At 42.1% G+C, this 25590-nt stretch overlaps 1 protein-coding gene across 1 annotated transcript; it reads left to right on the top strand.

Moving 5' to 3' along the window:
• Positions 1 to 595: 595 nt before the first annotated feature.
• Positions 596 to 22909, top strand: ACADM (acyl-CoA dehydrogenase medium chain). Its single transcript, XM_066624075.1, has 12 exons — positions 596 to 674; positions 11962 to 12058; positions 13996 to 14093; positions 14205 to 14274; positions 14636 to 14736; positions 14825 to 14905; positions 15700 to 15830; positions 16891 to 16999; positions 18923 to 19063; positions 19143 to 19238; positions 20494 to 20742; positions 22611 to 22909. Exons 1-12 carry the CDS (start codon positions 651 to 653, stop codon positions 22680 to 22682), a joined length of 1269 nt encoding a protein of 422 aa, XP_066480172.1. The 5' UTR covers positions 596 to 650; the 3' UTR covers positions 22683 to 22909.
• The last annotated feature ends 2681 nt before the right edge of the window (positions 22910 to 25590 follow it).

Raw genomic sequence — 25590 nt, 5'->3', positions numbered from 1 at the left:
ACCCATTTGAAGTACCACCGGAAGCAACTGGTGATGATATCACTGCCAGTTCCTTCTGGGCAGGGAGGCCAGATGTGACGTGACAAACACCAGTAAGAAGCTCAGGGTGGACGGAAGGGCTTTTCAAGTGTGGAAAAGCCTGCTTTGGAGCTCTGCCCGCCGAGCTGAGCTGAGCTGCCTACTGCTGTTTATTGTGTGCCATTCCTGGTCTTGCCGCCAGCTCACAACCCAATCCTATGCACATCTCCTCAGAAGTAAGTCCCATTAGAGTTTATGGGGCTTACTCCCAGGAAAGTGTGGATAGGATTGAGCTGGCAGGTGTCCTGAGGGTACCACTAGACACCAAGTCAAGCGCCACTGGTGATGATGCCAGGTGTCCAGGGGTCTACCACCAGACACTGCCTCAGTACCACTGGTGCTACCCTTACCTCTGGTGTCCGGGAAACACTGACCCTGGGCAAGATGTGCCCTGCCATTGCGGCTGATGGCCGGCAGGGGCGCCCGGGGCACTGGTCAGACCCAAGCGCTGTGTGAACCATAACATGGAATGAATAAGCCCAGCCCCAGCTCGATCCAATCCCTGCTCGAGGGAGGCAGGGCTGGGCTTGTTCCCAGTAGGTGGGGGGTGAGGCGCGGAAGCGAGGAGCGCCATGGCTTCGCTGCGGGTCGCTCGGGTGAGGAGGAGGCTCTGCTCGCTTGGCTTGTGTGAGGAGGGAAGAGTTGGGGCTGGCTGGGAAGGGGCCTCAGTGCGGCTGAGAGGCGCCGGGGTCGCCCCGTTCTGCAGGGCGTGTGAAGGGGGGCTTGGACTGTAGCGGTGGCCGGCCGCCTCTGGAGAAGGGACAGGCTCCCAACGCCGGGCTGTCTGGAGAGGGGTCGCTGGAAGTCCCTCACTGAACTGGGGGTGGAAAGGGGCTCTGCTCTTCAGCAGGGAGGAAGGCGCCTCTCATAACTCTGGGGAAAGGTTTAGGCCAGTGTCTCTCAAACTGTGGGTCAGGCCCACTAGGTGGGCCGTGAGCCAGTTTCAGGTGGGTCCCCATCCATTTCAGTATTTGAATATATCAGACTTGATGCTACCATGGTATGTGACTGCATTTGGAGAAATGTGACACATCTGTATTTTTATCAGGCTACTATGTATATGCTTTTAACAATGATAGTCACTGGGGCTTACTCTGGGGTAACTGTGCGTAGGATTGCAGCTGAGGATTGTTAAAAATGTTCTTGCTTGATGATGATACTTCTGGTCATGACATCACTTCTGGTGTACCCTGACAGATTCTCATTCTAAAAAGTGGGTGCCAGTGCTAACGTTTATGTACTAGTGGTTTACACATTCACGACGCTTACTCCCAGTTTGTGTAAAGTCCTCCACAGTGCAGCAGTTCACCTAGATTCTGTTTACGTTGCATAAGGATGATGAAGTTGTTTTGTTTCGGGGGATTCATAAAGTGCCTGCCAGGTTCATGCCTAATAATATAGTATATTATTTTTGGAGAGAGAGAGAGAGAGTGTGTGTGGAGAAAGAGCATTACTTTAATGTCATTGTTTACCGGTTCCTTTTTTGTCCATATTCCTATTCCAATATTTAGGTGAGAGTAATAAAAGGCAGGAGATGCTTTGTTTCAGTTTATGTTTTTCACTTCCAACTATTTTTCCACCTATATGGCTATGTATTGCAGTCTAGTACCTGCTGTACCAGGGTCAGACTGTCAGCTGTAATGGGGTGAAAGACTGAAGTGCCAGAGGGGGCGCAAAATACCTGAAAGCCCAGGGGCTGGCTATGGGTTAATATGGCCCTGTGTTATGGGGTCTCCTTCTGTGTATTAGGCTGCAATCCTAACCACACTTTCCTGAGAGTAAGCCCCATTGAACAAAATAGGACTTACATCTGAGTAGACCTGGTTAGGCTTGTGCCCTTAGTCTGACAGATTAATTGCTGTAAGGGCGCAATCATAACCTCTTATTTCAGTGCTTTTCCATTTCATGGTGTCTCAGTGTGTCTCTGAAAAATGTGACTAGGAGATCAAGGCATTTAGTTAATTAATTAATAATTAATTCTTTTAATTAATTGAAAGAATTACTATTGTAGGCACACATTAAGTCATTTCTGCCCACTGTTGCATATACGCAACAGGGACCAAATGTGGACCTGTGGGCCGGGCAAATGGGTTTTACAAACGATGCATTAACCAGCCCTATGACTGATAAATCACTGTTTTTGAATGCTGGTTCATATCTCTATATCTTCCACAAAGAAAGACCAAACCAAGTAATTTTTTTAGAGGATGGACTTTTCTTTCCTGTAGTTGTATTCCTATACAACAGTGGTTCTCAAACTTTGAAGGAGCTTTACTCCCTCAGTAAGTCTTTGCAGGAGAGGGACAAGGGAAGGGAAGGGAATCAATCCCCAGGATCATGTTGCAAAGGGTGGGGGTGCTTGCACTTGCATTTATGTAATTAGGCCTGCTGGAGGCTGCAGGAACTGTGGGGAGCCCTGTGCAGCCCTCCACAGGGCTCCCTGAAGCCAGAACGTTCAAACTGAGGCATCACAAAGCACCTCCTGGAAACTGGAGCCTTAGGAAGCCCTATGCAGGGCTCACTACATCTCCTGCAGCCTCCAGTTGCTCTAACTACATAAATACAGTATAAGCAAGCACCCACCCTTAGGGACTGGAACCTGGGGATTGCTTCCCTGCTTCCGCTCCTCCCCACCCCTTAAAGGAGCAGGAAAAACTTTACAGAAATGAGTCCGACGTGACCTACTATAAGTATAGCAGGAGTAGTAGCATCTGAAAAAATGTTTGCTGGAACTTGGCAATATTGCTCTAAAATTGGGATTTGTGGATGAACCCTGATCCTTGAGATTACTCTTCCAATCACTTTTTCCATAGTAAGTTGGTGGCATGGAGGGGCCCTTAACAGGTGAAATGGAAAACTGCCATTTCCTTAAAAATACTTTGGTAGTGTTGGGCTTGGATATGGAAGATTCCATTTCAAGGCTTTGCTAGGGTATGAAGTTTGCTGGATTAATTTGGACAAGTAATTTAGTTATAGCCTAACTTTTTGTGAGTCAGATGGACAAGAGAATCACCGCTCTGAACTCCTTGGTTGTAAGCTACAGATGTAAACTAGTGAATACATCTTACTGTATACAATACATAAATGACAAATTTGTTTGCTACTCTTTGATTATCGTATTGCTGTCTATGGACTTACGAATAGAAGATGCAGTGTCATAGTGATAACTCTTCTTTCCCTCTCTAGAACACTCATAGCACAATCCCATGCATGTTTACTCAGAAGTCCCATTGTGTTCAGTGGGGCTTACTTCCAGGAAAGTGTACGTAGGATTGCAGCCTCACTCACCCAGGTGTATGTGTGAAATGTGGATCTTCCCTCTACCAGCATCTGTCACCTGGAATGAGCCTGAGGTTGTTACAGACTTTTTGGTATGTCTCTTCAATCTATCAACTGTTAAATAGTTCTTATTTATTTACAGTATTTTTATCCAACCTTTCTTCCTGATGAGACCCAAAGTGCCTTATAAAAATGCAGAAGACATAAAATCACACTTAAAAAAGAAAATGCACAATAAGCTAAACCTGTCAAACAATTTCTTTATCTTCAAAGCAATAAAACACTCTTACAATAAAACATAAAAGCAGCAACCACTACCTTATAAAAAAAGGACTAAGCCTGTAAAAGTGAGCTATCATTAAAATGACCAAAAACTCAGAAGGTTTGTCTGAACAAAAATGTCTTCAGGCCTCCAAGGAGGGAACAGTTCTTAAATCAAGAGGAAGGGAATTCCATAGGGTTGGTGCCACTACTGAAAAGGCCCTATTTCTTGCCGCCACCCCCCACACCTCCCTAGGCGACAGCACTTATAAAAAGGTCTTTTTCAATGGTCTAAGGAGACAAGCTGGATTGTATGGAAGTAGGTAGTCCGTCAAATACCCTGGCTCCAAACCGAACAGAGCTTTAAAAAAACCAGCCACTTGAATTGGGCCCCAAAACAAAGTTGCAGCCAGTGCATCTGTTGGAGGAGCGACCTGACAGAGTCGAACTGCCTACCTCCAGTGACTAGACAGGCCGCCGCATTCTGCACTAATTGCAGTTTCTGAACTGTCTTGAAGGGCAGCGTCACATAGAGCGCATTACAATAATCTTACTTTGTAACTGTTGCATGCATCATCATGGCCAGGTCTGCATGATCAAAGTACGGTTGCAGCTGGCCCACCAGCTGAAACTGGGCAAAGGCCCCCCTGGCCCCAGGCACCACCTGGAAATCCAGGAGCAGCTGTGAATCCAGGTGAACCCTCAAACTGTAGACCTGCTCCTTTCGGGGAAGTACAACCCCATTGAAGCGCAGGATAATACTCTGGCACTCTAGTTTTCCGAACCAGGAGAATCTCTGCCTTTTCTGGATTGAAGTTTGTTGGCCCTCATCCAGGTACCAACTGCCCCCAGGCAGTACTCCAGGGCCTCCCTGGAATCTGGAGGAAAGAAGAGATAGAGGGCTGGAGCATACTGATGACACCCCACTCCAAATCCCTGGATGACCTCTCCCACCGGTTTCATGTAAATGTTAAATAGCATGGGGGACAGAATTGAACACTGTGCTGCCCCACACTTTACGAGCCAGGATGTTGAACAGGCATCCCCCAGCATTTGGGGGACCTATTCACCAACTTGAACCTATTCACCAAGTAGAAACAGAACCACCAGCTGGTGCTCCCAGTTCGGTGAATTGCCCCAGAAGGTCACCATGATGGACAAAGCTGCTGAGAGATCCAATAGAGACACTCTCCCCCGTCCACTCCTTAATGTAGGTCATCCACCAAGGCTGTTTTCATTCCGAAGCTCAATCTGAAATCTGATTGAAAGGGATCCAGATAATATGCTTCATCCAAGACCTTCTGGAGTTGAGATGCCACGTCCTGCTCAATTACCCTGCCCAGAAACAGTAGGTTATAGATTGGCTGGTAGTTATGTATCACAGTGAAGGCCAGGGAGGGCTTTTTCAGAAGGTTTTGACCTACCACACCTCAGGACCTTCGGCAGGACCTCCAAATCTACTCAGCTGGCCCCTCCCAGGCAGATCTAATTAGCCAAGCTGGGCAAGGGTCAAGCAGACAGCCTCACACTCCAGAGGAGCCTGACCACATCCTCAGGCTGAAAAGAGTCCCACAAAACCAGACAAGCAGACGCCAAGGGGACATCATTAGACATTGTCACTGTGGCATCTGAGTTGTGACAAATGTGAGTGATTTTATCTGCAAGTTCTTTGATGTCACAGCATGTGACCATGTGTTCCTTCTAGTCTATTGGAAGGGCCTGATGGGATAGGCCTCATACAACATGGTACAGTTTCCCAGGACAGTTCTCTGCAGACTCAGTAGTAGCAGAGAAGAAAGTTTTCTTTATTGTTCTCACCACCATGGAATAGGCTCTATAATGAGCTCTATTCTATGTCCACTCAGATTCAGCGTGTATTTTCTGCCACCATGGTTCGAGATGTCTACCCTGTTGCTTCATCATTTACAGCTTGTCAGTAAACCAAGGAATCGCTCCGAGTCTATGATGTGGCAGAGATTACTCAGGAACAATCTCATCCACTTCCTCTGGCCATTCCAGAGGTCCACCAGAGCTTTGGATGAGTCACTGACCTTGTCAGCTGGAATATCCCCCAGAGTCCTCAAGAAATCCTCAGGATCCATTAGGCTCTGGGGACTGGCCATACAATATGGCCCCCCCCACCTTCAGAAGTAAGTCATGATAAGCCTAAATCTTATCAGGAAGTGATCTGTCCATGACAATAGAGTTATTTTAACCTCCTGCACATGCAGATCACAACCCCCTGCCTAACTGTAAACACCAGGACCAACATGTGTCCCACCTTTTGTATTGGGGCCATGATCTTCTGGGTCAGGCCCAAAATATAATTTATTCTCTCAATTTGGTAAGCTAGGTTACACTTCAACAGGGTGGGAAAAGTAGTTCCAGTTCTTTGATGCCAGCATTTTTTTTTTTCAAAGTTTTGCATTTGGAATTGAATTGGGCCAATGGCCCAGTAGTATCGGTGATGGGCAGCATTTCTCTCAGTTGTCAGACAGAGATCTGTTCCCAGAACTGTAGCTTGATATGTTCAGGATTTAAGTTGGGATCTTCTGCATACAAGGTATGCAAGGTATGTTTAGCCACTAAACTATGGCCCCTCTGACTTTTTTTAGATCAGGACTGAAAGAACAGTTAATGATTCTAGCTACTTGTGTGCGTTCCATGAGTTAATTGGCAATGTTTTGCAAATCATAACTTGAGAGCAGGACCGGCACATCCATGAGGTCAGCTGTAGTGATCACCTCAGGCAGCAGGTTGGGGGGAGTGCCCACCTCTGTCCCCCTATTTTTCCACCACAACTACTACTACCATTTCCAAGATTGGAAAAGGGAGGGGACAGAAAGGAAAAGGAAATGTGAAGAGAGTAAGAGGAGCAAAGGATGGCACATCTTCAGGTAAGGGGGCAGCATTTGGTATGTGCTTCAGGAGGACTTGGGCCAGCCCTGCTTGAGAGTGCCTAGGTCTGCCTTTGGAACTACAATACATCATTGTATTGTATTATTCATTGGTACGTGTGCACAGACTTGCAGATTTGCCACTGCTGTTGAATATGATAGAAACCCCAAAAAGTCTTTTGAGCCCAATCCTAAAGGCCTGTAGTGCTGGTGCTGAGCTCCAGCACTGGTGCTAGGTGTTTTGTACGTACCATAAAGCACTTTAACATCACCCTTGGAGAAAGGATCACAGGTGCTGGTGCAATCTTGAGAAGCCCCATTGTGGGGCCTGTGCCCTTATACGGGAAGGGGACAAATGTCCCTCTTCCCTGAGGAGACTTTTGGTGGCTTCCTCGTGCCTGCAGGACACAGCGGTCACCATTTTGGCACTGCTCTTCCACCGTGTGCCAGGAAGCTTAGGAACGGGTTGTAAGTTTACAAGTGATACGGTGTACTGCTCTCTTCCAACCGTTAATGTTTTGAAGAGAACTTCTTTATAAAAATCAGAAAAATATTTAGTATCTGTGTAGCACCTCAGAGTGTTCAAAGTGCTTCAAATATATTATCTCTCTTCTCATCACCTTTTAAGGTGGATCAATTGCTTGTAAGTTGCTGAGGCTACAAAGCAGTGGTTTGTCTTGGTCACCTTGTGAGAACATGGCAGCGGCAAGACTTGGAAACATTTTCATCTAGCCACTGTGCTGTGCCACGTCTTGTGCTATTGAACATTGTTGTCCTGTTAAATGTTATGTGACTATTGTATAGTTACCTTGATTTGTACAGCTCATAGGAAATCATTTTGGTCTCTGCAGTTTTGTCTCAATAATCTAAGCAAATTGCAAAATACTGATGTGATAGCTTCATGCCCTTGATTTAAGTAAAACATAAGCAAAGCTATTAAAAACCTTGATAATAGCCCACGCTTATCACAAATATGAGCCTCTGCGTTCCAGTTCTTCAAATGCATATGCAATAAATGTGTTTGCTGAACACTCTAAACACTGGCAAATTCAGGCTGATGCTATGTACTGAGGGAATGCTGTCCAGTGTCTCTGTTTCTGGAGCTACTCAACCTTCTCTGGAAACAGTTTTCTTCTGTAACAAAAATAGACCCAATTAAAGAGAGCTTTGGTTTTATAAGTTTTTGATAACAGTCTGGGTAGAATTCAGCCACTTATAATAGATATATATTAGTTGGCAATGTAGTAATATTATATGTGGTGAAGTGTTTGTGCTGTGTGCAGTGAGTATGCTGCATTTTTTTACCAGTTTCAGACTGGTTGATTTATGGTCTGGGAGCTTGGTAGTATTCCACTCTGTAGGTGACAGATATAAATTGCAAGAGCAGTGTCCAAAATGAATGCCTGTAATCTTTTATCAAAATGAAGATAAAGAATATTGTGTTTTTCTGGAAACTACTTGCAGCACTTATGGATAGCCTAAAAGACTTTAGAGCTTACTGGCCCCTAATATCATCTGAAGAAACAGCTGTATATTTGATTCATGTTATACTTTTATGCATGACATGGCAGACCAGCACTTGTCACTTAATGTAAATGTAGAGAACAATTTCTGGCAACAATCTTTTATCATCTTCTCCACCCCCATTCCTGCCATTTTCTGGTAAGTAACCAGCATTAGTTGAAATTTAATCTCTCTTCCTTTTTTGTCCTTCTTGTGTGGAGTGGGTATGAATAGAGAATTCTTCTGTACTCTCATGACACTAGATCTCCAAACTGGAGATCACTGTGTCCAGGAAAAGCCCTTTCCGCCCCAATCGGCACTTACTGTTCCGCCAGGGCTCTGCTTCTTTTCCAACTTGATTGCTACGCAGGGACCCTCTGGGCAGTCACATGTAATGCCCAGGATATTGGGGCAGACGTGATTGCCCAGCAGATCAAGTTGGAAAAGAGCACCATGGAAAACAGCACCATGGCGGAATGGTAAGCACTGTTTTTCCAAAGCCCAGACTCAGCCTGCGGGTCACTATTTGGAGAGCCTTGCACTAGAACCAGGAGTGGTCCAATGAAATAGATTGGTAGGAGATCTAGAATGTATAAAAGAATGTACTTTGGTGCATATTTAACCTATGGATTTCATTGCCACAAGATGTGACAATGGCCACTAGTTTGAATTATTTTTAAAGGGTGTTAGACAAATTCATGGAGGACGAGTCTTCTTGTTTGCTGCTAGTCATAACTGATTTATGCTTTCTTCACCAAATCCAGTTGCAGGGAAGCAGTGTGGGAAAGGGGGTATACCTCTCCCTCTTGCTTGATGGGCTTCCCAAAGGCATTTGGTTGACCACTGTAGGAAATGGGATGCTGGAACAAATGAGCTTTTGGCCTGTTCATTACGGCTTTTCTTATGTTTCTTTAGTTGATAATAGTGGTTAATAGATCAGTCCTCTGTGAATTTGTTTAATATACTCTTAAAGCATTTCAGATTGTGGTAATTTTCACATTTTTTGGCAGGAAATATAATTATATGTTGTATGTTGACAACTGTTTCTTTTGTCTGTACTGACTCTACTGCCAATCGGTTTCATTGAAGAATCTGGAGTAATACTGAGAGATGGGGGGGGGGGGGGAGAAAGGACTTTTTCCTCCAACTGTCTCTACACTACCGTATGTGGAATTTTGTAAACCATTGTGTTCCTTGCTTTGTTATCTTTTTTTCTGAACTACAAAGTCATGCATATCCTGGTTCTGTATTTATAGGGGAGGTAACCCAATCTCTTAACTACATTAGTTGCCCTTTTTGGTACCTTTTCAAGTTATGCAAGTTCTTTTTCAGATGGGTAAACCTGAACTGTGCACAAATTCTGCTGCAACATAAATCTATACTGTACGTAGCTATTGTGATTCCAGCCAACTTAGAGCCCAATCTTATGCACGCCTACTTAAAAGTAAATACCATAGTCAATAAGGCCTACTCCCAGGGCAGTGTAGATAGGATTGCAGCCTCAATTTCAGTCCCTTTCCTAATATGCAGTTTGCTTTTTGCTGTAGACTGGTAGGTTGTGACCCACCTTGGGAACTGTAAGCAGGGCATTTCCCCTTAAGGTGAGTGGCCTTTCTCCAATGGCAGCGATGGTGCCACTTCCAAAGGACTTTTTTACTTATCTGGAGAGCAGTGCTGGGCTCCTTTGGGGTCCTGGCCTCCCTTATTTCTTTGGGGAAAACAGAAAGTAGCTTTAGATCGGATATGAGGGCTTTTTATAGAAACTGTGGAGGAGATCAGAGGGGGCTGTAAGCCTCCAGGACACTACAGGAGGACAGCGCTGCCTTCCTGGTAAGTAAAAGAGCCCCTTGGCAGCAGCAGTGCTGCATTCGCTGTAGCACTGTCACTGCCCTGTCCCCCTCACTGCTCACACAAGCACCTGATTCCCAACTCCCCTGTATGAGTTTGGGAACCACTGCATTAGAATATACATGGGATTGAGTTTTTTTGTTCCAGTGAACATTGCTTGGAGTTGTACATTAATGCTTTCACAATCCTCATTATCTTCAAATTTGGGTACCTTGCTATTTTCCAACTTAAGAGGAGGCTGAATGTTATTGGAGGACCCATTGCTTACTCCTCTCCATTGTGAAAGCTATCCACATGTCCTAACCTTTGCCTTCCATTTTAACCAGTTATTGATGTATTAGAAGAGCTTTTCTCTTAACCCAAGACTGCTAATTGGTGAGGAATTTTGTCAAAAGCTATTTTAGCGGTCCAAGTATACAAGATGTTGAGAAGTACTCTTAGGTCGGTGTTGGTAATTACCTATTATGCTGTTGATGGAACATGAAACCTTTTGAAAAAGGGTAAATTCTACTTGGCAATATCAAATGCTGTACTTTAGATAAATTAATCTGAGAGAGGTAATGCAATGTTGTGTTTAAGAAGTAAAAACTATGAGTTGGGGTCTCTGCTTCCAATCTTTGATCAGCCATGGGCCTGCTGCAAACTGCTTTTCATGCCAGTTTTGCATCTGTAATATGGAGACAATAATACTGAGCTATCTTCATGGATTGTTGAAAGACTTATTGAGATCACAAATGTAAACCATTTAGGAAAAATATTATAGAAATACTTGCTGTACTATGTCTTTTTAATTGGCTGGGATTGCTTAAAAAAACACTTGTTTCATTTGGCTGCAAAGTTTGATCCTCATCTTAAAAATACCTGTGCACAAAATAGTAATTATTCCAGAGGGTCTGCTTGCACATGAAAAGTACTCCAGTTTCAAGCCAGAATATACAGGTTATTGAGTTTTGTTTTGTTTTTACCATGTTTTAATTCTCTGTATAAAACAGATACAGAAAGATACCATGTAAGGAAATATTTCTATCAAGCAGATACCAACTGAGAAACAGGGCAAATATCACTTCTTTGTGCAGGGAGTTCAAAACAATTACTTTTGAGCGTGAAAAGAGAAGTGTTTACCACAGAGAAAACAAGTACATGGAAGCAGTCATAATAGAAAGGTCAGGGTCCTAAAACCACTTCGCTATTGTGACAGTAATGGAATTTCGTGGGTAGCAGTGAGCAGTTTCCTTGCACTCGGAGTATACCACTAGAGGTAATTGTTCAATTTGCACGTTTGAAAAGGAAGGCCCAGAATGTTCCAGGGAATCCCTTGCAAATATGTCTTGAGCACACTTTATCTTAATCTGCTTTACTGTACATCCGTCCCTGCTTTTGGATACAGGCAGCCAAGCATTTTTTGAGAATGACTAACCCTATCCTTGCTGGAGCATAATTGAGTGGACTTTGTACTTCTTTGTTAGCTGCTTTTTCTTAACCATTATGCCATTTTAAACTATTGCTTCTATATGAAGTGTACTTTTTTTTTTAATTCTTCTCTACTTATCTATCTTGGAGCCATGGGTGATTCATTTTCTAAAGATACTCTGCCCATCTCATTCGGCCTGATGGGTTACTTGAAAGTTAAGCACTTTATTTGGACAGTTAACATGGGGTAGAATGACAATTCTGAAGGTTTGTTTAACATCTTCCTCTCTCTCAATAATAGGTAATCTATTATCTCCTATTCTCTTCTGCTTGCTTAACTTTTATTTATTACAGACTTTATCTTGTGTGTTCTATGAAGTTTAAACTTATTCTAATTTTTATAAACAGTATCTTCTATCTGCTCTTTCTTATCTATATATGTTGCTTAATCTTTCTTTTAATTGGTCCCTCTGTTCATCAATCATTAACATGTTTTACCAAGCTTCCATTCTGCTCACCTTCTCTTATAGGCCCTTACTCATAGAACTCTCTCTTCTGAGATACTTTGCCGGCCACCCTGCTTTAAACCTTTTGTGTGTCCTCCTAAAAACAAAACCCTTCTCTTGTGCTTATAGTTCTGACATTGTATTGGAGTCATTCAGTTTTTTTAAACTTAAAATTACAGGTGCTGCGAAGTTTTGCTGCATGTGGATGGAGAGCACAGTCCAATCAAGCTGCTGCAGCATCTCCAAAAAGCAAAGCTGCATCTGGATTCAGCTTTGGTAAGTACTGATAAGCACTGGAAAAATATTCTGTACTATTTTACTTCAATTTTATCTTTGTCTAAAATTTCTTAGAAATCAAAAGACAGATATGTCTTTGAGCCAAATTGAAGTAAAAGTGACAGCTCCTCACCTTCCTTTTTATCAAATGCAGATCCTAATTTTTCTTTCAGGAAAGTGATGAAAGATTGTTTAACTTTCCCTCCCACTGCATTTTTTCTCTTCCAAATTGCAGCCTTCCCCCTACTACCTACTTGGTGCAGGAGATTTTTTTTCCACCAATACAAGTGTTCACCACTTAACCATGGGGATACATTCTCTGATCCCTATTGTTATGCGATTAGTGAACATTCAGCCCAATCTAGTGCCTTTGTTGTGTAAACAGACACTCCCTGCCAGACAGGCTGCACAGGTTACTGAAGATAGTCCCTTCTTTGCATTAAGAGCCTCTTTGTTGCTTAAACACAGACACCGCTGCAGGCTATGCAAACCCTGACTGCCTAATTAAGAGCCTCTTTATTGTACTTTGCCCACCATCTTATATGCAGTCCATCATTAATCGGAAGGTTGTTAAGCAGTGCCTGTAACATTTTGATAAGCTGATTTAGATCAGGAAATGGCATAGGAAGGAAATTCAAAATGTTCTTAGGCCATGCTGGTGCCTTAATTAGCTCTCTGATAGCTGATTAGCACCTATGATAGCTATGTGTATGTGCTGGGGGGAGGAACTCAGGGGCTTAATCAGAAATTTCCCTGTGAAATATATAGATTAGCTCTCCCTAGATTAGGAAGTCATGAAAGATGATCTTAGTATAGATACTGAAGGTCTTAGCTTGTGACATAAAGAATTATTTCACAGTTGTAATGTTTTTAAATAATTGGTTATTTTTAAAATCAGAATCTCAGAATGTATTAATAATGGTTTTGATATGGAAGTTATTAAGTTCTGTATCAGTTCTGTACTGTTTGTTTTCTGCAAAATATGTTTTGCAGTGGTGTCATGATGGGATGGGAGGAAGAGGGTACATTCTTGTCTTGGGTAAATATGGCACAGTGGCAAAACTGTAAAGGGGTTTTGTACTGGAGAATTTAAAGATTGAACATACATAGAATTGTAAAGGATAATGGGATAACTCCTGGCCTGCTTTCATCTAACTTTTGTTGTAATTGTGTTCAACTGTCTTGGCCATAATTCCATGAGAAAATACTATTAAAATGTTATAAATAAAAATGTGTAGTGATAGGAACCGCTTTGTTTACATTATGTTGCCAGAGGTATCCTTACCTAAATTCTGGCAGTTGCAAAGGAAAAGTCTGGCCGTAAAACTAGGTGGAGAGACTAAGGGCCCAATCTTATCCAACTTTCCACTACCAGTGTAGCCTCGATGCAGCCCTGAGGTAAGGGAACAAATGTTTCCATATCTTGAGCAGGCCTTTGTGACTGCCTCCCCACCACAGGATACAGTGCATACCCCATTGTCATGGCTGCACTGGCACTGGAAAATTGGATAGGATTGGGCCCTGAATCAAGAGTAAGAAATAAAGCAGGCAAAGCGCTCCATCAAAGACATAGTAACAATTCCCTTTACTAACAGAGATTCCTATTTTCCCCCTTCGCTCCCGTTATTCTCCCCCCCAAAACTATTCCATACCAATGTTTCATCCTTAGCTGGTAGTGTCTTTCAGCAGCTGGTATTAATTCTCTTAGAAGTCTTAGGAAAAAATTGTTGTTGCCCCATTCAGGCAGAAATTTCCCTATATTGAAGTGCTGCTTCATATTTGATTGCATCCTGACCAGTGGAAGAATAGGGGATAACATTAAAGCACCAACATATTCTGAGCTACTGCTGCTAAGGAGCGTAGAAATTCAGGCATCTGATATTTGAAGATCAGACATATTATAGGCTTTGTGCTTAATCTGCCACTTTTTTTTTAAGAACTTACTGAAGAACAAAAAGAATTTCAAGCTACAGCTCGTAAATTTGCTAGAGAAGAAATTTTGCCTGTTGCTGCTGAATATGACAGAACTGGGGAGGTAGGTTTGCTACATATTGGGGAAATGTCTTGCTTAATGTTTCTCTGTATTTATAGAGGTTTACTTAGTGAAGCTAGGCATAAAATGTTTTCTTACACCTTCTCTTTCTAGTACCCTGTTCCTCTCATAAAAAGGGCATGGGAGCTTGGCTTAATAAATTCACATATACCAGAGAGCTGTGGTGAGTGAACAATCTTTTTAGCTATAAAATAGATTGGATTGAAGCACTCTCTTACATGGTGCAAAGATACTATAGATTTTAGAATAAAGGTGTTCTGAATGTGAAGTGAGGGATATTGATAGCACGTTTGAGGGATAAACTCTTGTCTACTGAGGTCCTAACAGATCTGTAAAACAGTGGGGATGGTAGGGTAGGAGCATATGCATGCTTGTATGCACACATGTGTGTCCTGTATGTCAGTATACATAATGAATTAAACTAGGGTGCATTTGGACCTTAGTGTAATAGGATATAAAAGTAATTTTCCTTACTATGGATTTTTATGGACTGGGATGTTTTTACTTAAATATTTTTATCATAGGTGGTCTTGGCCTTGGAAGTTTTGATGCTTGCCTTATTACTGAAGAATTAGCTTATGGATGTACAGGAGTTCAAACTGCCATTGAAGCAAATTCCCTGGGTGTAAGTGTTTTTTCTGTATAGTTCCTACTCTAGACAATGCGTTTCTGTAAATTGAAACAAACTCTTTTTTTTTTTTTTTTTTTGCTAGCAAATGCCAGTAATCATTGCAGGAAATGAGCAGCAGCAGCAGAAATATCTGGGGAGGATGACTGAGGAACCCATGATGTGTGTAAGTGTTTTCACTTATTTTGCTTTCTTTGAAAAAAAAAGGGAATACAGGTCACAGCTTGGGTCAGTGTTCTGAAGTTGTGGGAGGGTGTGTGTGAATGAGTGGATCAGATAAAGAGCAATCTGTATAATTCATACATGTGAAAAGGACTTTTAAAAAAAGTATTCTGAAAATATATGCAGATATTAGGTTATGATGAGCCCTTTGGGAACTGGAAACCATTAAAAAAATTAATATTTTGCTACATAAACCACTTTGTGAACTACTTTTGTTGCAAAGCAGTACAGATGTTGTCCCGTCCCCCCGGGTGTCTGTGGATCCGGGCAACCCCTCCCGCCATGCGCCCATTACAGTAACTTAGTTTTTGTGTAGTTGCACTCGAAGCCTAGCTAATTCTTGCTTTAACAAGCAATTTCCTTGCTGGACTGAAGAACGTGACAGCTGGCAACTAACGTGAATGCTAGAAGGAGACAAACTGAATGCAAACAGGAAGTTCCTAATAACATTCAGTTAACACCCCCGTTCAGAGTTCATTAATATAATGCTTTTGGTCCAGAAGTGTATATGTAGCTTCTTTGTGCACATAGGCCACAGTTCGTTTTAATGTAGAGAGAGCTGCGAAGGATTATGTTTACTTCATTGAGATAAATGGTGACAATTTTTACATGGTTCCTGCAAGGAGCTACTGAAGCTGGTGATCAGGTCTAAGCCATTGCAAGTAAATATAAAATCAACTGTGCAGTAATACTTTTATAAAACTTAATTTGTGCCTTCAGCATGTATAAATTTTTCAGGCCTACTGTGTGACAGAACCTGGAGCAGGCTCTGATGTAGCTGGTCTAAAAACCAGAGCTGAAAAAAAAGGAGATGAATATATAATTAATGGACAAAAAATGTGGATCACCAATGGTGGCAAGGCTAACTGGTAAAGCAATTGTTGCATATGTTTTATTTTCTATTTTAATGCTTTCTTTCTTGAATCTGAAAATAATATTTTAGACTTATTATAGCCTATTTTGTATTTCTTCTTGTTCATATTCATTTGAGAAACCATATGTTTGGAACTTGGAGTGGGACATGATTTAGGTATTGCTCAACACAAATTGAGTAGGAGGCAAGATGGTAATTTATTTTCCACATTCCTGACCACAATTGGGAGTTGACTTGAGAAGTAATAAAGAGAAATGATTTTGAAGTTGATTGCCAGTGATGTGATTTTTCTGGAAAACTTTGAATCAGAAAATGATTGTGTAACTTAAAAAATGCATTTGGAGATTTTTAAAAATGAAATATTATTTTTAAAAAGGTACAGTGCAATCCTAACCCCTGGGTTAGGCTGGCACAAGTCACTTGTGCTGACCTGGGAGTGTTGCAAGTGCTGTAAGGTACATTTGCACTGACTTTAGAGTCAGGGAGGGCAGTGCAAGGAGCTGCACTGGCCTCCCTATGCCGGATCCAGACCCAGCAGGGTAAGTTTGCTTCTGCCAAGCTTGGCCAGCGCAGGGGTCTGGGGTGGGCGTGGGGAGGGCAGGGAGGAGGTGTTTTGGGGTGGGGGAGGTTGGGCAGCAGGTGTTTCTGGAGGCGAGCAGGAGAGGGAGGCAGGGCCAGGATCCAGCGGTTTATGCTGGATCCTGACCCCATTCCTGAATGGCGTGGAGCAGCCTCTGGCCTTTGTCTGCTGCACTCTGCTCAAATTTGCACCACCTCCTGGTGTCTTAGATACAAGTAGACCCATTGGGGCCAGTGCTGCACAACATAGGGTAAGGGGAGAGTTTTCCCCTTGCCTCAGATTGTGCTGATTCTGGCCCCAAACTTGCGGTGGATGCTGCGCAGGAATGCTGGCCTGCCTGCTCCAGTGCAAGTTAGGATTGCCCCCCTAGACTGCTTTTAACTGCATGATAACTATTTAGTTTGTAGCCACACAATTTATTAGAAGCATCTATTAGACTGAAAAACAAAGTTATTTTTATTTCTTTGTATGTTAGGTATTTTTTATTAGCTCGTTCCAATCCTGATCCTAAAGCTCCTACAAGCAAGGCTTTTACTGGATTTATTGTGGAAGCAGACAGTCCTGGAATACAAGTTGGAAGAAAGGTAGAGTGTGATGGACACATATTTGAATCTTCGTTCAGATCACAGCAATTGGTTCCTCTCAATAAATGATAAAGGAAAGCATGCCCATTTTTTGTTAGTGAAGTTAATCCATGAAGCTTCAAAAACGGAAATAATAAAGACAAATACCTTCCCCCCCCCCTATTTTAAAAAGCAAGCATTGTTTGTAATTCTATGCTTGGGATCATTAGGAAAGGCATTGAGAATAAGACAGCTAATATTGTAATGCCATTGTACAAATCAATGGTAAGGCCACACCTGGTGTATTGCATCCAGTTCTGGTCGCCACATCTCAAAAAGGATATAGTGGAGATGGAAAAGGTGCAAAAGAGAGCAACCAAAATGATTACTGGGCTAGGACACCTTCCCTATAAGGAAAGACTACAGTGTTTGGGCCTTTTCAGCCTAGAAAAGAGGTGCCTGAGGGGGGACATGATTGAGACATACAAAATCCTGCGAAGGATGAACAGAGTGGATAGAGAGGTGCTCTTTTCCCTTTCACATAACACCAGAACCAGGGGACATCCAGGAAAGCTGAGTGTTAGGAAAGTTGAGACAGACAGAAGAAAATATTTCTTTACCCAGCGTGTAATTAGTTTGTGGAACTCTTTGCCACAGGAAGTAGTGATGGCATCTTGCCTGGATGCCTTTAAGAGGGGATTGGACAAATTTTTGGAAGAAAAGTTCATTACAAGTCATACAAGTCTTTACAAGGGTTACAAGTTATAGTAGGTATGTGCAAGTTCTGGTTGCAATCTGGCTGCCTCTGATTGCCAGATGCAGGGGAGGGCACCGGGACGCAGATTGTATCTGTTGTCTTGTGTGCTCCCTGGGGCATTTGGTGGGCCACTGAGATACAGGAAGCTGGACTAGATGGGCCTTTGGCCTGATCCAGCAGGGCTCTTCTTATGTTTCCTTATAGAACTGGCACTCATAAGTCCTTTGCACACTTATACAGAACTGAGTTAACTGAAATTGAGGCCTTTTCACCTGAATATGTTTGTAGTAGCATTCTAATTAGGTGCTTATTTGGTTGCTTGTATTGAGCAATTATTAGTTTAAGCAAAAGGCATTAGTACAGTACATTTCCACTTCTACCTGTAGAGACTGAAAGCATGCACACACTTGCACACCATAATGCATAAATGTAAATGAGGTTATTTATTAAATAAAATATTCTGTCAAATTAGACATTACGGGGGCAGTTGCCAGTCTCTTCCAGTTGACAGTGGAAAATCTCATTTTTACTTGTTCTCAGTGGAATGGATGTGATAATGTGTGACTTCTTGAAATGTCACAATGCTTGTAAAAGCCTTCATGACATCTCTTATTTGTAATACTGTGTGTCCATGTATGCACCCAAAAACTGGCATTCTGTTGATGTAATAAATCAGTGGTCTTCAACCTTTTCATGCCATGATGTGACTGGGGACCCACCGTTGGTTTGGCTGTCCTCCAACACCCTATCCACTCTTTACTTGTCCCCATCCCTGTCCCACCCACCCTTCCAGCATTTTTCACTGTAACCAAATAAGAGCAGAAAGCGTTCCCATGAAGTCTGGCACTAGTGAAAGCTATTTTAGCCCAACTGCTAAGAACCTGAGCAGGACAGGGACACAATCTCCTGGTACTTGAAGGGGCACACCCTTTTATCTAGTTGTGCTCTCATTACTGAAAAGTTGGTCGTCTTCAACTTTTTTTCATTCCTGTAAGTTGCTGCAACCCCATATCTGAGGCTATGCAATCCCACTATGGTCATAAAAAGGTTGAAGAACACTGCAATAAATGATTCTTGTATCTCTGACTAACAGGACTAGTCTTCATTCGTTTTCAACTAGACAAAAGAACTCAGCAATTGCTTGTGTTTATGGCTAATTTTGATCTTGCATCAACTTTTGCTTTCAGGAGCTTAATATGGGTCAGCGATGTTCAGATACGAGGGGGATTGTATTTGAGGACGTGAGAGTACCCAAAGAGAATGTACTGATTGGTGAGGGAGCTGGTTTTAAAATTGCCATGGGAGCATTTGACAAAACAAGACCACCAGTAAGTATCAGTAAGTTTTAGAAAAAAATCTCTTAATTGCGGAATTCTAGATTTATTATACCAATCTTTAAAACCACAGGTAGCAGCTGGTGCTGTCGGACTAGCACAGAGAGCTTTGGATGAAGCTACAAGATATGCTATGGAGAGAAAAACCTTTGGGAAGATCATTGCAGAGGTATGTGAATCAAATCATTTTATATGGTATATTGAGAGAGATCTCTTTTACAAGGCTTATAGCGTCCTTTTAAAAAAAGTGACCGCAAATTGGAAGTCAAAATGCGGATAAAAATGAAATAGAAGTTTCTGGAGTTGAAGCCTCTTAAATTCGGGGTTGTGTCCCTTTGTAAAAGTTTCCTGTTGCACAGGGGCTTTCAGGGCTGCTTCACATGGGATCTGAAATCTCTGCACATACTCCAAAAGTACTGCTGGTTCTCACATGTGCAGCAATTTGCTGTAATAACTGATAAGAACTAAAACCATCATACTAGAGCAAGTGTTTAGTAACCTGCAAACAATATTTTACTTTACACTTCAGATTAAAACCAAGATTTATTTGATAATGCTAGTGTGGCAGAATGAATACAGTTGGGGACAGGTCTGTGGAGTCTGAAGCAGTTTTGGGTGACTGGAGTTGGTAAAAATGTACCAACAGACTCCAATCTCAATTTTAAATCTTAATAAAATACTATTAACACTGTTGCTACCATGTGAGCCGCTGGTGGCCTCACTCATAGGAAGATTCAATTACATGTTAAGCCACATGGTGTGGGAATAATGCTTTGTAACTTTGGCCCTAGTACCTTAAGAAAACAAACAAAATCAATTTCTGTAAGGACGCCATAATGTGATGCAGTGTTCCTTCTAATTTTTCCCCCCACCATGTGGAACAGTTAATGGTCTATTACCACTATAATCTTAAAATGGGCAATGACCAGTCTGACCACTAGGCAGTAAGTTAGGTATTGCTAATGCATCACAACTAAGGTGAGCAGGTGGCATTTTTACATGTTCATCAGGCACGATAAAGAACTATGTAATAGTATGCAGTTAGCTTCTTTAAATGAAACGTACTTAAATATAGGTTATAAGTCTGAAAAGTAGCCTGATGTGGTGGTCATGAAATGTCTTATAGTACCGTTTACCATTATTAATACTTTGTGAGCTTTTATGAAGGAATCAGAGATTTAAAAATTGAGGTTTTGTGTGTTTCACAGCCCTGGCTAGCGAGAAGGTATATTAGAAAGCAGTGACATAACATGACAAGTATTCTTAAGGAATTCATAAAAGGAATTTTTTTAAAAATCAATAAATATTGTAATCATTCAGTTAACCTAATTTTTGTGACTCTCGATACAAAGACCGATGGTTGTGCTAGTCTTTCTTTCTTTACTATACCTCAAAGTTAATTTGTAACTGTACGTTTAATATAGCACCAGGCCGTGTCCTTCATGTTGGCTGAAATGGCAATGAAAGTGGAACTTGCTCGCCTGGCTTACCAAAGGGCAGCATGGGAAGTAGATGCTGGTCGTAGAAATACCTACTATGCATCTATAGCAAAGGGGTATGCTGGAGACATTGCAAATCAAGTAGCCACTGATGCTGTTCAGATTTTTGGAGGAAATGGATTCAATACTGAATATCCTGTAGAAAAGCTCATGAGAGATGCCAAAATATACCAGGTAAGTAATGCATTTGGAATTGCTATGATGATTAGTCCTAGTTTATAAATAGATGAAATCTGTCTAAATGTATAGATGAGAAAAAACAATATTTCTAAAGGAAAAGTTGTCCCTCATTTATGGGTGTTTCCTCCTTTTTCCCTCATAGGAAGGAATGAATACAACAACTGCACATGTTAATAGTACTTGTTAATAGCAGCTTAAATACATATACTGAAGTGGTATGCAGTATGATCTTATATAAGTTTTTTCAAAAGTAAATCCCATTGAGACCTCCCCACCACTTCTCTCTCTTGACTGAGAGAAAGAGGTAGCTGGGGTGCTTACCTCTCTCCCTTGGCATCCAGCAGTACTATTATTCTTGTGATGGCTATAGAGCAACAGTTCTCAAACTCTCTAGGAGAGTTTGAGCCACTCTAAGTTCTTGTGGGGCGGGGGGAGGCAGTAACGCCATCCCCAGGATTGTGTCGCTAAGGTGAGCACAGGGACTGGCATTTACTTACCAGTCTCTGCTGTAGCCTCCCGGGGGTGTGGGGAGCCCTTCACGACCCACTGCAGGGCTCCCTGAAGCTTAGCAAGTGAAAGCAGAGCCATCGTGCTCTGCCCCCGCAAAACTGGAAGTGGAGAGCGATTGCTCCGCTTTAAATTTTAAGCTTCTGGGAGCCCTGCAGAGGGTCGTGCATGGCTCCCTGCACCCTGGGAGGCTGCAGCAGGGTCTGGTAAGTAAATGCCAGTCCCTGTGCTCCCCCTTAGTGACGCGATCCTGGGGATCGCGACGCTGCCTCCCCCGAGCCCCTTAAGGGGGAAGAGGCCAGGGCCCTCAAGCTGGGGTGTCGCAACACCCTAGTTTGAGAAGCCCTGCTATAGAGGGAAGGCTGTGCTTGCAGCATTCTCTCCTCCAGTCATCAGAGGAGGAGTCAGTAACAGTGGCAGTTCTGGATATCAAGAGGAGGATGAGGAGGGTTTACCTCTCTCCCTCAGCATCCAGTGCTGCCACCACCTCATTTCTGGCACCAGAAATACTGGAGCCCAGCATTTCCTCCAAAACCATTAAAGGAAGCGGAGGCAGTAGTGCCCTGCACTGAGGGAGAAAGGTAAACACCCAACCTCTCCCTCCTTCCTTTGGTGTTGCATGTCCAATTCCTTGCATGGCTGCAGAGGGAAGGCTGATCTCCTAGCATTTCCACTGCAGTGGCATTGATGACACTGGATGCCAAGAGAGAGGTGAGTGAAGTGGGTGGGGTTGAGGAGGTCACTCTTCCTGTCACTCCAATTAATAACAGCTGCACCGAAATTGACATTACTGACATTAATAATTATGTCCCTTTAAAATCTTGGAGTGTGTAGTTTGGAGAAAGAAGACCATGCATTCCCAGCAAATTTCTAAATAACAGGAATGTCCTTTTAAATGCTTAGCGGAGAAGAAAGATATGCAGGTGGGGCAAGGGCAGTAAAGAACATACATGTGGGTAATTTTTACATGTAGTTCCTTGAAAAGCTCGAGGACATAAATGCAGGACAATATAAGAACCTTCTATAATTGCAGTGCTCATTTCATGCACCCTGGAGGGCTTTGGACTTGTATTTCTTCAGCTGCACTCCCATTATGAACCTTCCCTTTGAAAACTGAGACTTATAAAGTAGCTTGTGATGTGTCTTCCCTGAAAAATCCCTTTAGAACAGATTCTAGCTAATGTTCAGCATTGTAGAACAATGATGTTATCCACAAGAATTATGTTCTCCCCCATTAGACCTCTGTGTCGTGGGCACTGAACTAGTAATCTGCTCATGGTCACAAAAAATTCCACTGGGTATGTACAAAACATTTCGTCATATACACATTGTACTTATACTATTTTTCTTTTCAGATATATGAAGGCACTGCTCAGATTCAAAGGCTGATTGTGGCTCGTGAACATATTGCCAAGTTTAAGGGTTGAAAAAATGAGGATTTCCATTTTATAATATGGACTCCAGTCCTATCAATATTATTTGTTTGCAACAACTTTGTCTGCTTGCAATTGTAAAAGAAAGCCAGCGATTCCAGTTCTGAACTTTATTTACTTGAAGAGGATGCAGAATTGATGGTTCCTGTGCCTTTGATTATACCAAACTTATGAAATGGATGTTTCGTTACATTCAGATATGATGGAAATAGCCATAAAATGCAATAATATTTGCAGTAATGTCATTATTTTGACTAGCTATAGTATTAAAATAAACCATTTCTGAAGCCGGATTCTAGACTTGCATATTCTTTATAATCTGGGATGTAAATTTCCTGTGATATTGAAATGGACTATCGTTTTTTAAATCTGTCTAAAGGGTATATTGGTGCCCTGTCTCTGCATCAGTTGAGGTTCAGGTAGTCACACGAAGCACTTGACTGCCACAAAAGCGGGAGTATAACTTTGCCACAGAAACTGAAGAATTATAGCTTTTGTAGGTTCTCAGTTTAAGGTGCCATGCCATAGAGCAGTGGTTCTTAACCTTTTTTCTGAGTCATGAACCCCTCTGAGAATCTGATGAAAATATGGACACCTTCTTCAGAACATTTATAGTCCACTTTACTGAAAGCATTTCCAAAAATGCACATACAAACACAAGTGCACACACTTTTTTTTGCACACAGTTCATGGACCTTCTAGGGGTGCATGAGCCCCAGGTTAAGCCCTGCTATAAACTATTTGCTATGATTTCCATTTTGGAATTCTTTTATGGGGGTTGTGCAGCAGCAGTGCTTTTTGGTTTGTAGCCAATATCTACCCAAAAGGTTTAAATGGTGGTTTTTTAATGTGACTGGAATTCACTGCTGTAGAGATATTTTTAAAAAACCTCTTTCAATGAACCCATGCATTTTGATATTGCTGGTTTGTAGTAGAACAACTTTTATGACTATAGAACGCCTACTTTGAGTGACTGGTGCAATCATTCTTGAATTTACATGTCTGTAATTGCTGTCTCATCTCTTAGGTTGCCTATACATTCTTTTCTTTTTTTATAAGAATTTTGTGAAAACGTTTCAGTTTTTATTACTTAGATGAGTTCATCTTTCTCTCACTTTATCCTTTAAGGCAGTATCTTGAATGCCATTCTTGTGCTGCCATTCTCTGACAATGTTTGCCTCAGAAGACAAGAAACCTTAGTATTTTTTACTATCCTGCTTCTATAGAATGCCACTATTTCTAGTTCTGAGATAATTAATTGATTTGATTTTTTTTAAAATGTGTACCTGCATTTCCCCTTGCCAAGGCAAATGCCCATGATAGCTTATAAAGTTTTTCATAAAAACAAAACATTAAAAGCAGTAAATAAATAAAAACCATTGTGGTCAGCAATTCAGACCAATAAGTAATAATTGCACGTTTTCCAACGTTCCACAGATGGAAACAGGAGCATGCTTTTAACAGACCCAAATGAAGCATCACTCCTCAAGCCTCCCACCCATCCTGTTACTCATTGCTAAAGGCTCTATTCTACCTGTATTGATTTCTTTTGAAACACCATGTCCTCTGCTCATTTCAAAGCAATAGAAAATGTTTCTTTGCTCATAGGCATACATTGTTGTAGTAATTTAATGTTAATTTAATTTTTTTAATTGTAATTTAATGTTATTAACCATTCAAAACACAACATGTATAAAGTGACAAGTCTGCATAGTGATTTGGTTAGATGCACCTGTCCGCTTGCTCAGAGATTTACTCTACAGAGAGTCTGGGGACAGGGTGTGTTCATCATTGCAGTGATTTTCAACCTTTTTCATCTCACAGCACACTGACAAGGCACTAAAAATGGTCAAGGCACATCACCAGGTTTTTGACAATTGACAAGGCACACCATGCTGCCAGTGGGGGCTCACATCTTCCATGGGCCCTATTAATAAATGACCTTCCCCCAAATTCCTGTGGCACACCTGTGGACCACTCGCGGCACACCAGTGTCCCATGGCACAGTGGTTGAAAATGGCTGATTTAGAGTTTAGCAAGTAATTCATGAACAGTGGGTTGGAACCAAATGTGCCCTTCAGTGTCCAGAAAGACTTGAGCACTGGCAAAAGGCTCGTTTTAGAGTAAGTTTAAGAGGCTTGTATGAGAAACAGCTGCAAATTCAGACTAATTTTGCACAAGCAATACTTGCTAAAATCTGTCACGTTGGGAGTGGGGTTTACTCTTGTTCATGGCTTTTTAAAAAAAATCTTTTTCTCACCATGCCTAAGAGTCTGCTGTTAGAAATGGTGTCAATCCTTCATGCTTCAGCAGCTTTCCTCAGGTGTGGTGAGAAAAGGCTTATAAGAGGAAGGGACAAAAGGAACCACCCGACTGCCCCTCACCCCATGTTTTATACTGCTTCCTGGTGCTAGAACACATTGTGAACATAACTTTGGATACAACTATTTGTAATAAAACATCTCTAAAAGGCATAGGCAATGCTTTATCAGGGACAACAAAATGGGCCTTGGTCGTGAGGGATGCTTGGAATGTATACAGTTGTCCCGTTTCAGCAACAGGTGTTTGACATGCTATTTTTGAACCCAATACATAACACTCACATCCTAGTTTGACCATCACTAGGACTAATCTGTTCTAAATGTGTTGTACTATACAGTTTTTATTTTCAACTGCTGCAATGCTAGTGGGGCAGCTAGTATAAATCACTGTTAGGAAGCTAAGTGGGTAGTTCTGCGCAAATGTTTAATGGCTGAACCCTACTCAGTTTTCCACACCGATGCAACCCCAGTGAACATAATGGGATCCAGGGCCCAATCCTATCCAACTTTCCAGCACAGATGCAGCTGTGGCAGCAGGGCATGTGCTGCATCTTGCATGGGGGGGATGATAGGCCTCTGGA

The sequence above is a fragment of the Tiliqua scincoides genome, chromosome 4 (assembly GCF_035046505.1).
Source record: "Tiliqua scincoides isolate rTilSci1 chromosome 4, rTilSci1.hap2, whole genome shotgun sequence".
Taxonomy (NCBI): domain Eukaryota; kingdom Metazoa; phylum Chordata; class Lepidosauria; order Squamata; family Scincidae; genus Tiliqua; species Tiliqua scincoides.
The sequence above is the reverse complement of the archived record's forward strand: the minus strand, read 5'-3'. Positions and strand labels throughout refer to the sequence as shown.

Bases quoted from the DNA above. Each gene is read 5' to 3' on its own strand.
- ACADM (XM_066624075.1), top strand. From the start codon at position 651: ATGGCTTCGCTGCGGGTCGCTCGG. The intron at 14,094-14,204 runs GTAGGTTTGCTA...TTCTCTTTCTAG, and splicing joins AATATGACAGAACTGGGGAG to TACCCTGTTCCTCTCATAAA. The intron at 15,831-16,890 runs GTAAAGCAATTG...TTTGTATGTTAG, and splicing joins AATGGTGGCAAGGCTAACTG to GTATTTTTTATTAGCTCGTT.